The sequence below is a fragment of the Pseudophryne corroboree genome, chromosome 5 (genome assembly GCF_028390025.1).
Source record: "Pseudophryne corroboree isolate aPseCor3 chromosome 5, aPseCor3.hap2, whole genome shotgun sequence".
Lineage (NCBI taxonomy): Eukaryota > Metazoa > Chordata > Amphibia > Anura > Myobatrachidae > Pseudophryne > Pseudophryne corroboree.
The window spans coordinates 52,123,954-52,137,862 of NC_086448.1; the positions used below are offsets into that span (position 1 = coordinate 52,123,954).

Below are 13,909 nucleotides of genomic sequence, written 5' to 3' on the forward strand. Positions count from 1 at the left end.
GGCATCCGTGGTCACCAGGACCCAGTCCTGAATGCCGAATCTGCGGCCCTCTAGAAGATGAGCACCCTACAACCACCACAGGAGAGACACCCTTGTCCTTGGTGACAAGATTATCCGCTGATGCATCTGAAGATGCGACCCGGACCATTTGTCTAGCAGATCCCACTGGAAGGTTCTTGCGTGGAATCTGCCGAATGGGATTGCTTCGTAAGAAGCCACCATCTTTCCCAGGACCCTTGTGCATTGATGCACTGAGACTTGGCCTGGTTTTAGGAGATTTCTGACTAGTTCGGATAACTCCCTGGCTTTCTCCTCTGGGAGAAACACCTTTTTCTGGACTGTGTCCAGGATCATCCCTAGGAATAGAAGTCGTGTCGTCGGGATCAGCTGCGATTTTGGAATATTGAGAATCCAACCGTGCTGGCGCAGCACTATCTGAGATAGTGCTACTCCGACTTCCAACTGTTCCCTGGATCTTGCCCTTATCAGGAGATCGTCTAAGTAAGGGATAACTAAAACTCCCTTCCTTCGAAGGAGTATCATCATTTCGGCCATTACCTTGGTAAAGACCCGGGGTGCCGTGGACAATCCAAACGGCAGCGTCTGAAACTGATAGTGACAGTTCTGTACCACAAACCTGAGGTACCCTTGGTGAGAAGGGTAAATTGGGACATGTAGGTAAGCATCTTTGATGTCCAGAGACACCATATAGTCCCCTTCTTCCAGGTTTGCAATCACTGCCCTGAGTGACTCCATCTTGAATTTGAACCTTTGTATGTAAGTGTTCAAGGATTTTAGGTTTAAAATTGGTTTCAATGAGCCGTCCGGCTTCGGTACCACAAATAGTGTGGAATAGTACCCCTTTCCCTGTTGTAGGAGGGGTACCTTGATTATCACCTGCTGGGAATATAGCTTGTGAATGGCTTCCAATACTGCCTCCCTGTCTGAGGGAGACGTCGGTAAAGCAGACTTTAGAAAACGGCGAGGGGGAGACGTCTCGAATTCCAATTTGTACCCCTGAGATACCACCTGAAGGATCCAGGGGTCCACTTGCGAGAGGGCCCACTGCGCACTGAACTTCTTGAGACGGGCCCCCACCGTGCCCGAGTCCGCTTGTAAAGCCCCAGCGTCATGCTGAGGACTTTGCGGAGGCGGGAGAGGGCTTTTGTTCCTGGGAACTGGCTGTTTGTTGCAGCCTTTTTCCTCTCCCTCTGCCACGGGGCAGAAATGAGGCGCCTTTTGCCCGCTTGCCCTTATGGGGCCGAAAGGACTGCGCCTGATAATACAGCGTCTTCTTAGGTTGAGAAGCTACCTGGGGTAAAAATGTGGATTTTCCAGCAGTTGCCGTGGCTACCAGGTCTGATAGACCTACCCCAAATAACTCCTCCCCCTTATAAGGCAATACTTCCATGTGCCTTTTAGAATCCGCATCACCTGACCACTGCCGCGTCCATAAACCTCTTCTTGCAGAAATGGACAGCGCGCTAACTCTTGATGCCAGTCGGCAAATATCCCTCTGTGCATCACGCATATATAGAAATGCATCCTTCAAATGCTCTATAGTCAGTAATATACTGTCCCTATCTAGGGTATCAATATTTTCAGTCAGGGAATCCGACCACGCCAGGCCCGCACTGCACATCCAGGCTGAGGCGATTGCTGGTCGCAGTATAACACCCGTGTGAGTGTATATACATTTTAGGATATTCTCCAGCTTTCTATCGGCAGGTTCCTTTAGGGCGGCCGTATCAGGAGAGGGTAGTGCTACCTGTTTAGACAAGCGTGTGAGCGCTTTATCCACCCTAGGGGGTGTTTCCCAACGTGCCCTATCCTCTGGCGGGAAAGGGTACGATGCCAATAACCTTTTAAGAATTATCAGTTTTTTATCGGGGGAAACCCACGCCTCATCACACACTTCATTTAATTCCTCGGATACAGGAAAAACTACAGGCAGTTTTTTCTCACCAAACATAATACCCTTTTTAGTGGTACTTGTATTATCAGAGATATGCAATACATTTTTCATTGCTTCAATCATGTAACGTGTGGCCCTAGTGGAAGTCACGTTTGTCTCCTCATCATCGACACTGGAGTCAGTATCCGTGTCTGTGTCTGTCATTTGAGGTAACGGGCGTTTTAAAGCCCCTGATGGCGTTTGAGACCCCTGGACAGGCACAAGCTGAGTAGCCGGCTGTCTCATGTCGTCAACTGTCTGTCGTAAAGAGCTGACACTGTCACGCAATTCCTTCCATAAGCTCATCCACTCAGGTGTCGACTCCCTAGGGGGTGACAACTCTATAATAGGCAATTGCTCCGCCTCCATCTCATTTTCCTCCTCAAACATGTCGACACAATCGTACCGACACACCGCACACACACAGGGAATGCTCTGATAGAGGACAGGACCCCACTAGCCCTTTGGGGAGACAGAGGGAGAGTATGCCAGCACACACCAGAGCGCTATATATAGACAGGAATACCACTATAAAATGTGCTTTTCCCTTTATAGCTGCTGTTAGTATTAAAACTGCGCCAAATTAGTGCCCCCCTCTCTTTTTTACCCTTTTCTGTAGTGCAGGACTGCAGGGGAGAGTCAGGGAGACGTCCTTCCAGCGGAGCTGTGATGGAAAATGGCGCCCGTGTGCTGAGGAGATAGGCTCCGCCCCCTTCTCGGAGGCCTTTTCTCACGCTTTTTGGCGAGTTCTGGCAGGGGTTAAAATACATCCATATAGCCCCCTGGGGGTTATATGTGGTGTATTTATGCCAGCCAAGGTGTTTACATTGCTGCTCAGGGCGCCCCCCCCTAGCGCCCTGCACCCTCAGTGACCGAAGTGTGAAGTGTGCCTGAGTAACAATGGCGCACAGCTGCAGTGCTGTGCGCTACCTTGTTGAAGACTGATGTCTTCTGCCGCCGATTTTTCCGGACCTCTTCTTGCTTCTGGCTCTGTAAGGGGGCCGGCGGCGCGGCTCTGGGACCGAGCTCCGAGGCTGGGCCTGTGTTCGGTCCCTCTGGAGCTAATGGTGTCCAGTAGCCTAAGAAGCCCAAGCTGGCTGCAAGCAGGTAGGTTCGCTTCTTCTCCCCTTAGTCCCTCGATGCAGTGAGCCTGTTGCCAGCAGGTCTCACTGAAAATAAAAAACCTAAAACTAAACTTTCACTAAGAAGCTCAGGAGAGCCCCTAGTGTGCACCCTTCTCGGCCGGGCACAAAAATCTAACTGAGGCTTGGAGGAGGGTCATAGGGGGAGGAGCCAGTGCACACCAGGTAGTCCTAAAGCTTTACTTTTGTGCCCAGTCTCCTGCGGAGCCGCTATTCCCCATGGTCCTTACGGAGTTCCCAGCATCCACTAGGACGTCAGAGAAAATAAAATAATAAAGGCTTGAGGATGCTTTCTCAGCAGCCCTGTGACCATGCGGCTTCCTGCCGCACCAAGCAAAAAACTGATTTGACTGAGTCAGTGGGCGGGACTATATGGTGAAGGCCCCGATGCATCCTGGGAGGCCAGAAAGCTCGTGACCGTGTTGGTGCCATTTCCGCTGTCGCTCAACCATATCCCAATGTTATCCTGTGGATAATCCTGTGGACCCAGCCAGAGAAAGACTTTGTTTTATATTCGGTCTCCCTTTGTACCTCGCAATCCATCCCATCTGCCGCTCAGGGTGACGGCTTATCATGTGCTTTTCCTTCTCTTCCTTATACTATCTTCTACTCCATACTCCTTACAGCGGCACCTAGCCCTCCTCCCCCTGTGGACGTGTCTCCTCCCCTAGTGACGTCGGAAGGTCCCTTCTCCCACTCCGATTTAGAACCAACCGTAGTGCCAATCATACGCACTCCCCACAACATGTTCACAGTGCCCATTGTACACACCCCCATCTGATACCCCCTCCACTGACACCCACTGTGTCTGTGGACGACAATTGGGGGTCCGATATGGTGGCCACAATGTGTATAACGCACTCTGCCTGGTGCATTGTGTATAATGCGCTTTACCTGGTGCAATGTGTCCAAGTGTTCTTCCTGGTGCAATGTGTCCAAGTGTTCTTCCTGGTGCAATGTGTCCAAGTGTTCTTCCTGGTGCAATGTGTCCAAGTGTTCTTCCTGGTGCAATGTGTCCAAGTGTTCTTCCTGGTGCAATGTGTCCAAGTGTTCTTCCTGGCGCAATGTGTCCAAGTGTTCTTCCTGGTGCAATGTGTCCAAGTGTTCTTCCTGGTGCAATGTGTCCAAGTGTTCTTCCTGGTGCAATGTGTCTAAGTGTTCTTCCTGGTGCAATGTGTATAACGTGCTCAACTTGGTGCAATGTGTATAACGTGCTCAACCTGGTGCAATGTGTATAACGTGCTCTACCGGGCGCATGGTGTATAACGTGCTCTACCGGGCGCATGGTGTATAACGCGCTCTACCGGGCGCAATGTGCATATTGTCATCTACCTGGTGCAAGGTGTATAACGCGCTGTACCTGGAGCAAGGTGTATAACGCGCTGTACCTGGAGCAAGGTGTATAACGCGCTGTACCTGGAGCAAGGTGTATAACGCGCTGTACCTGGAGCAAGGTGTATAACGCGCTGTACCTGGAGCAAGGTGTATAACGCGCTGTACCTGGAGCAAGGTGTATAACGCGCTGTACCTGGAGCAAGGTGTATAACGCGCTGTACCTGGAGCAAGGTGTATAACGCGCTGTACCTGGAGCAAAGTGTATAACGTGCTCTACCTGGCACAGTGTGCATAGGAGGTTCTACCTGGTGCAATGTGTATAAGCGGCACTACTGAGTGGTGTAATGTGAATTGGCACTATTATGTGGCCACGCCCCTTCCCCGTGAAGCCACGCCCCTAAAATTTTGCAGCGCGCCTCTGGCGCGCACTACCTATACTTTGCATTTGGGGAGGTTGAACACCAATTCACTTTCTGCCTAAGTGCACCAAAATGTCTAGTTATACCTCTGGTGCAGGGTGTTCTGCATGCTACACAGCCCTGGAGCATTGTCACCCCATCCCCCCACCTTGCAACACTTTTGTAGTGTCCACACAAGGTTAAGATGAATAAGAACCTTCATTCCGATGGGACCCAAAAAAGACCGGTAGGACCCCAATTTTTAAAAGTGAGGGGTCCCTGGGACCCACTTTTTTTGGGGGGCTCAGCGCGATCACTGATACAGCTACGTTTATATACCTTGTATCGGTTCTATATTGTTTTGTACTATAAGTCACTGTTCTTGTTTTGTTCATTTGTTTATGTACTGCGTTATGCGCTGCAGAACACTTATGGTGTAATATACATAAAGGATGATGATAATAATACATACAAAGTACACTGAGAGATAGGTGAACTTGAAAATAAGAACAAGTTAATGTTAAGTATTAGTCCTACTTATTACTTATTTTAAATAAATAAATAAATCTGAATAGTAATACAAAATAGCAAATGCAAAAGCACTTTTCAGAGAAACATACACACACAGAGGAGTTAAGCATTAGCACGGGGCATGCCACTGGCATTAAACAAAAACACTATTTTTTTTTAGTATAATAGGCTTTTTTTTTCTTTTTCTTTTTTTTTTCTTTTTTTTAAGAAGTCACTGCACCATGCCAGTAGTCGCAGCATAAGATAAAGATAAAAAGGAAAGACCAGGAAATCCTGGAGATCTGAAAGTGGAAAGACTGGTCCTAAGTGTAATGGTCACCTCTGTATCAGCCATGCCGGTCTTCCACGTCATACAAATGTGTCCTCGTACTCCCAGTGTCTATACGCCATGTGGCGCGAGACGCTCAGCACAACGGAGACGCATACCGTATATACCTTATCATACACATTGCAGAAACTGTGAAAAGCCGCGCACAGTGCCGTAGAGACGCAGTGATGTGGCTTTGACCAATCAATTCAACTTTATTGTCATCAACAATTCACGTACATGAACAGTCAACGAAATGAGTTACATGTGCAATCAGGAAAGTCATAAAAAAGCATAAAAGAACCCCCCTAACCAAACTTCCTCAAGGACAGCGAGTACAATTTAACATGTTTATCACTCTTGGGGAAAAAAAAAATTCAATCGACTACTGCGGCATAAAATAGATATCATTTATTTGATACAGCATTGCAATCACATCATGATTCAGGTGGGACAAGTATCCTAGTACTGTATGTTATGTACTTTATTCAAAAGCCTCTGTTCATATACTTCCTGCAAACTAGGTATAGTAGATGTAAATCAATCGCGTTACCATCTGACTTAATCACCCTCTCAAGGGACTTGCACTCTGCTGCTGTGCAGTAACCAACCACACAACAATCCCATACGTTAAAACACTTTCAACAATACAAGAATACAAATTCACAGGAATAAGGTTTTACATGCGTACCAAGTCACAGATTAAGCCCAACGGAGCTTGTGGCGCTCTTCTTACATAGATTCTGACTCAGCTGCAAACACATGTATAAACCTGGCACGCCAAGAGGGGGTTCGGTATGAAATACTGGTAGTCCAGGGGTGGTGGCTAGGACTAACCCTCTCGGGGTGGTGGCTTTGGATAACCCTTGAGGGGTGGGGGCTAGAGCTAGCCACCACCACCAGTGCCTAACCCTAACCACAATAGTTTACATCTGCTACCGCTGTTTGTTTGCATGTGTGAGAAGTCACTGAATGGGAGCAGCATTTGGAAGGCATGCTGGTCCTTGTAGTGCTAATGGGAGATCTTAGGGGTGGCTCTCGGGTAAGCTAGCCCTCAATCTGGATGTAATTTTGTATGAGCCTTTATCATGAGGCCTTACTGTAGACCAGTGGTTCTCAAACTCGGTCCTCAGGACCCCACACAGTGCATGTTTTGCAGGTAACCCAGCAGGCACACAGGTGTATTAATTACTCACGGACACATTTTAAAACGTCCACAGGTGAAGCTAATTATTTCACTTGTGATTCTGTGAGGAGACCTGCAAAACATGCACTGTGTGGGGTCCTGAGGACCGAGTTTGAGAACCTGTGCTGTAGACAAATCACATGGCCCTATGTGGGCACTGCTATTAGTCAGAGTAGGACTGTCGATATCAGAGAAGCCTTGACGTGGCTCAGCAGCTTTTCCATATATTTGCAAATTCATGTAACAAATATCTCTGAAATTCTATTACCAGATAGGTTCAGGCAGGGGCGCTTTAAGAGAGGAGGAGGCCCGTGTTCAGCCTCCTCCGTTCAGGCCCCCTCCTCTCTGCCCGGAGCGCTGTAGAGTCTGAGCGCTAGAAGGCTCAGATTCTACTGCGCATGCGCATATCTCCGGGTAAAATGGCGCAGCGGCCATTTTACCTGAGATTTCTCTACTGTGCATGTGCAGAACTCCATGAAAATGGACTCCAGAGGGGTGAGTTTTTTTAAAAATGGGTGCAGCGTGTGCGGTGGGGACCCCTCCGGACTCAGGGGCCCGTGTGCACCGCACACACTACACCCATTATAGAAACACCAGTGGGTTCAGGTATTGTTGCAGTTATTAGACAGTATGCTGGGGGGATACCGGGAAGGGAGGGAGCGCCCCCCTCTCTGTTTGCTACTTACTTTTGGGATGTCGGCTGTTGGTGTTCTGGTACCGGTCTCCTGAGTGGTGTTGGGATTCCGGCGTCTGTCACATGACTCCCAGCATCCCAACCGCCGGGAAGCCAAACACATTTGGTGCGAGTTGAGCAACAGTATATGAGGACACCTCTGTAGGCCAGATCCCTGTCTGCCATGTGATTTCACTGTAATCACATCCAATTACCTCTTACTCTACCTGTAATTGTCACTATTGTCACCTTAGTACACCCACTTTCTCTCACCTACCCTGTGATACAACGCGGCCCTGGCAGGAGATAGGATTAAGGAGAACTGGACCCTTATAGAAGGCCCAAAAAGGTTAGGGTGTGGTGAAAGAGAAGAGAGATACACCCCTCCCCCGAATAATAAACTGTGCATGCGGGCTTCATAGCAAACAGAAATCACTGTGTAACACAGTCATACACTAAAACCACACTGCCAACCAGTAACACTTTACTAAGGTGCCCATCCGTCATTCCCGGGATCCTCATTTCCTCTTCAGCCCTGGCTGAAATCTGTTCCCGTTCACGCCCGCCATTCTGAGGCATTTATATCGGCTATGTGAAGGGGCGCCTAAATTAAAATATTCTAAGCAGGCGATATTGCAAATGTTATATTTAGTAACTACAACCGGAGTCCCTTTAGCAGAACATGGTAAAGCACTATACCATACACAAGCTGAAGGGACAGAGTCTAATGTAGTTACATTGGAAAACCGACAATTTACTGGGAGATAAAAGGAGTTTATCAGAGTAAGAATCCAGAGCTGTCATTTTAATCAAGTACAACAAAAACACACCATTATCATCGTCTAAATGAGCAGCAATCAGCAGCGCGCAACAGAATGGAACCCAAATGTGACAGACGAAAAACAGAAAACAATGTTCAGCCTCCAAATGCAAAACAAAAAAGCCATGGATAGACTGGGCATTCTCCTTATAGACAAGTAGTACATGTCCAACAGGGGTGAGAGCATTGGAACTACGGTAGTAAAGCTAGGAAATAGTTATAGTAAGTAAATTCTTTTCTACCATCGCCATCATTGCTATACAGTACAGCAAAGCAGAGGTCCTGTAACACCAACCAGACATCATATTTTATTGTCTAAGCCAGGGCTAGGCAACACGTGGCACTCCAGCTGCTGTGGAACTACACATCCCAGAATGCCTTGCCACAGTTTTACTGTTAGGCCATGAAAAAACTGAGAGGGCATGCTGGGATGTGTAGTTTCACAGCAGTTAGAGTGCCATAGGCTGCCTACACCTTGGTATAGGCTATACCACCAATGGGTCAGAGGAGTATATGTATGAAGCAGTGAAAAGTGTGGAGCAGTGAGCCAGTGAAGAAGTTTCCTATGGCAACCAATCAGCTGCTACTTATAATTTTATTGAATGCACTTGATAAATGTTACTTCAATGGCGATTGGTTGCCATGGGCAACTTCTCCACTGGCTCACTTCTCCACTCTTTTCACTGCTTCATACATCTCCCCCAGAATCGGATTCGTTGCTGGCAGTTAAACCCCATTTTTGCTGTCTTTGTTACTACATAGTACACGGTACAGAAAACTGGGACAGTCCAGGCCATTCCGCCTAATAAAATGCCCAAATGGCCGATGCCGCAGACTTTTAAAGAAGTCACGCCCATTTTGTTTCCAAAAACCAGGACTGTTGAGAGATCACAGTTTTCCTGTGTTCCAAAATTAGAAACTAACAGGTGCAGACTGATTTAGTGCACCAAAGCAAAATATATATATATATATATATATATATATATATATATATATATATATATATCTAAAATAATAAAAAAATAACAACGGGGTAATTAAATTCTCTGAAACCTGCCGGCATGCCCGGCGGCACACACAGAAAACATGCGATGTCAGCATATCACGACAATGTAAGGAACTGAAACCTCCGCCAGGCCTCAATGCAAACTAAAGACCAAATACTATATACATATTTAGTGTTACTGTCCCTTTAAACAGTTTAGTTTCCAAAATGAAAAGTCTGAATGAAACCAGGGATCCTTACCTGCAGGCATTTTATTATTTAAACCAATGAACGTGCCTTTGTTTCAGGAGATAAGGGAACGCAAACCCTAGAAAATAAAAGATATTAAACAGGTATTAGACGACATAAAACCGTTTTGATCTCTGGAGAATGTACAGATAAGCACATAAGCGACACATGCCGGGACCACAGTCACAAACTAAACCATATGAAAATGAGAGCTTAATCTTGTGAACGGAAAAAGGAAGTAAAGACTACTCCATCTGTATGGAGATACACAGGTGAGCCGTAGCAGAAATACCAGACGATGCTACATGAATATACAATTCATCTTACGTGACAAAATGAACTTAGAGGAGTTACTGAACTACAATGTAATACAAGACAGCGGAATAGAAAACTGAATTATACTTTCTACAGTGCAGGGAGGAGACAGTCGGTGGCCGCGGAGAATCAGAATACAATACAGAGTACTGTCTATAAGAAATGTTCTTTCCAGTGTCACTGGTATAACATACCAATAATACATACTTATAAAGGGTATTAATAACTACTGTTCCTGCCTGTGTAAAGTTATAGGTGGTCATTCAGAGTTATTCGTTCGCTGTGCAGCCATAAGGCAAAAAAACGGCACTTCTGAGCATGCGTACGCTGCGCAATGTGCACGCGCGACGCACTATTACAACGAACAATGTAGTTTCACACAGGGTCTAGCGATGCTTTTCAGTCACACTGGCAGAGTGATTGACATGAAGTGGGCGTTTCTGGGTGTCAACTGACCGTTTTCAGGGAGTGTTCGGAAAAACACGGGTGGGCCAGGAAAAACGCAGGCGTGGCTGGGTGAACGCAGGGCGTGTTTGTGACGTCAAATCAGGAACTGAATGGTCTGAACTGATCGCAAGCGCTGAGCAGGTTTGAAGCTACTCTGAAACTGCACAAAAATAATTTGTAGCCGCTTTGCGTTACAAACGTTCGCACTTCTGCTAAGCTAAAATACACTCCCAGTGGGTGGCAGCATAGCGTTTGCACGGCTGCTAAAAACTGCTAGCGAGCGAACAACTCGGAATGACCACCCTAATGCAGAAGATCAAAATGCATTAAATACATGCAAGGGCGGTACTTTTATTGATTAAACACTTATGACATATGCAATGTAACATTACACATAAAATAAATCAGTGCTTCAGCTGGGCACAGCCGCTGACGCTCTGCAGCCCGGGCACATCTAGGTCACACAGGATGCTGCTCAGAAGATGATCAGAGACAGACCAGCCCGGTAATGATCTGAGCATTGTCAGACATCAGCATCACTTAGGACCGCACAATAAAAAAAGGCTAAATCGGATGCTTATATTGTTGGTATGTCGGCCCAGCCCATCCTACTGCAAACATGGCCGTGCTGAAATATTCTGTGCTGCTTGCCTTGCGCAATTATCTGCCAGATTCTGTACACAGCTCCGCAGGCTGCGAGCCTTCCACATTAGACACAAGGAAGCCGCCGGGACCCATTCCTGCTGCCTCTACGCCTAATTAAATCTGCTCTATAGAATGTGTGGAGACACAAGGGAAAATGTATGAAAGCTTGGAGAGAGATAAAGTACCGGCCAATCAGCTCCTGTCATTTATTTTTCAAACACAGCCTGTACCATGACAGTTAGGAGCTGATTGGCTGGTACTATATCTCCCTCCACGGCATGATACTTATCCCCTGTTATTAATAAGCTCCTCCTACATGCACCGTGAGAAGCACTGCTATGCAATTTCATGTAGGCATGGCCAGTGGTGTGCTCACCATCGATGGTGAAGCTGTGAGTGACCATCGATGATGTCCAACTATGACACGGGAGACCATCGATGGTTCTTTCAGTGACTGGCCACGCGGGCCAATCACAGCCTGGGGGTGGGGCTTCAGGGGGTGTCGGGGACGGAGCTACTCCCCATGTCCCTGCACACTGCAAAACAATGAAGTAAAAAAGATTAGTTTCTGCTGTGCCATCGATAGAGGGAAACCAACTGGTTCCCTCCCATCGATGGCAAAAGTTTTCCACATTGGCCATAAACCATCAATGATTACGAATCATCGATGCTCATCCCTAATTCTATGAGACAAGTATGCTTGGGCAGTGCATGAAGGGACATGGGGCATTTCTACATAGAAACATCACATGCAGCTATATCCCGGAATTTTGCATTTGTGAAAGGAAACAACCCAGGACGGGCCTGAGTCCATAACCCTGCTCCCGGCCAGGGTCATGAAGCCGATACCAGGGAATATGTAGGCTTCCTAACCCGGCAAATTCCCAGGTCACATGTCTGATAGCAGTATTAGATGAAATAAGATCAGCTGTGAATGTTGGCCCAAAACAGCACCGCTGTAATACAGTCTATGCTCTGACAGGTATAAACAGGCCACAGTATGAAGATTATTGCCCTTATTTATCAATGAGTGATAAATTTCACTGTGAGTGAAAAAAACTGCACCAGCCAATCCACTCCTGTCATTTTTCAAACAGTCGATCTGATTGGCTGGTGCAATTTATCACTCACAGTGAAATATATCACTCATTGATACATAAGGGCATATATTCCAGGAACATTTTGCAACACATACACATATATCACATGCTGTCGGCAAACAAAGGGTCACAACTCCCCAACCACAAATGACCATAATGTCACCCTGATATTTGAAATAAACATCTCTAATGTATGCATGACATTTACTACACTGACCATGATAAGTAGCACTATTCAGATTCCCATAGACCTGACATACAGATTACAGTAAATAACACTAATGTTTCAGTCAAAGCGACCCAAGAACAAAAGAACTGTAAAAAAAAAATGTCAAATACTGAGAATTGTTTAGTATACTGAGGAAATTAGCACGGTGTATAAGAAAGTACATAAATACTACAGGTAATAAGCTATGGGACGTTGTACTAAGTAGAACATCCTGAGAATGAATTAGTATACTGAGGCACGTTGCAATTAGTGTTAGAAAGAGCACAAATACTAAGAATGATTCAGTCTATAGAGGAGAGTAGTACTGTGCAGTACATACACAAATTCTTTTAATTAATTAGTATGCAGGAAAGTGGCATTGTGTAGATGAACATAAACATGTTGTATTTAATTAACAGAGAGAAGTAGTACTGCGTAGAAGAATGTACACAAATACTGGGAATGTTTTAGTATATGGAGGATTGTAGCACGGTGTAAATGAACAGAAATACTTAGTATACAGCGGGAAGTAGTACTGTGTACACTGGAAATACTGGGAAGTCTTTCATATACATAGTGGAGTAGTACTGTGTAGTACAGACATACTGAGAAGTATTTTGTATACAGAGGGAAGTAGCACTGTGTAAATAAAAATCAATACTGAGAAGCATTTACTATACAGAGTGGAGTATCACTATGTAGAACAGAAATACTGATAAATATGTCATATACAGAGGGAAGTAGTATTGTGTAGAACAGAATTACTTACAGGTTTTTCTTATATAGAGGGAAGTAGTACTGCGTAGAACAGAATTACAGATAATTATTTCCTATACAGATGGAACTAACACTGTGTGGAAGAGCAGAAATACTGAGAATTCTTTAGTACACATATGGAAGTTGTACTGGGCATTTGGCCAGCAGTAAAACAGTGACAGACCATTAAATGCTGTAAATCTGGGGAGATATTTGGGTCCCCAATGTACACATTTTGTATACAGAGGGAAGTAGTACTGTGTATAGCAGAATTACTGATGAATATTTTCTATACAGATAGTTAGTTCCTAACACTATGTGGAAGAGCAGAAATACTCAGAATTCTTAAGTACACATGTGGAAATACACTCATATTGGCAGATGTGACAGACAACACACAGCACAGACACAACCACAGCACCTACCTCCCAGCCGGCACAGGGCAGTGTACACAGCAGGCAGTACACACCGGAAACAAGCAGGATATAGGGATAATACAGCCTGCTGCGTCAGGAGGAGACACCCCCCATCTTACAGCCCTCACAGCCGACCGTCACACTGACAGCTCCTCCGCCAATGGCAGAGCGTGTCTCAGCCGAGAACGGGGCCGCTGCGTCTGAGACGGCTGCTCCGATTGGCGGACAGCATTGTTGTGACCGTGTAGCGTGTGCTGGCATGTCACTTTCAATCAGTGTACTCGTTACTAGGAGAGAAACAGTACTGATAACAGGGCAGGAGAGCGGCGGCCATGTTTGTGAAGACTGACTGATATGTATGCTAGTGTCCATATACCATAGACAAGGGGTTATATCTATGGATCATGTGGGGGAGGCGAGAGGGGGCTAAATCTATGCCTTC

The 13,909-nt window shown here is 46.1% G+C and overlaps 1 protein-coding gene across 2 annotated transcripts in view; it reads right to left on the bottom strand.

The window, feature by feature from the left end:
* The window catches only part of EFR3A (EFR3 homolog A), a 361,435-nt gene extending 347,764 nt beyond the window's left edge, over window positions 1-13,671 (bottom strand). Inside the window, exons 1-2 of one of the 2 annotated variants that reach the window (XM_063921270.1) lie at window positions 13,477-13,671; window positions 9,593-9,659 (exon numbers count right to left, since the gene is read on the bottom strand). In XM_063921270.1, the coding sequence (XP_063777340.1) occupies window positions 9,593-9,602 (10 nt within the window). In that variant the 5' untranslated portion in view covers window positions 9,603-9,659; window positions 13,477-13,671. The remainder of the gene's footprint in view (window positions 1-9,592; window positions 9,660-13,476) is intronic. The other variant, XM_063921271.1, reaches the window with a different exon arrangement.
* Window positions 13,672-13,909: the final 238 nt, after the last annotated feature.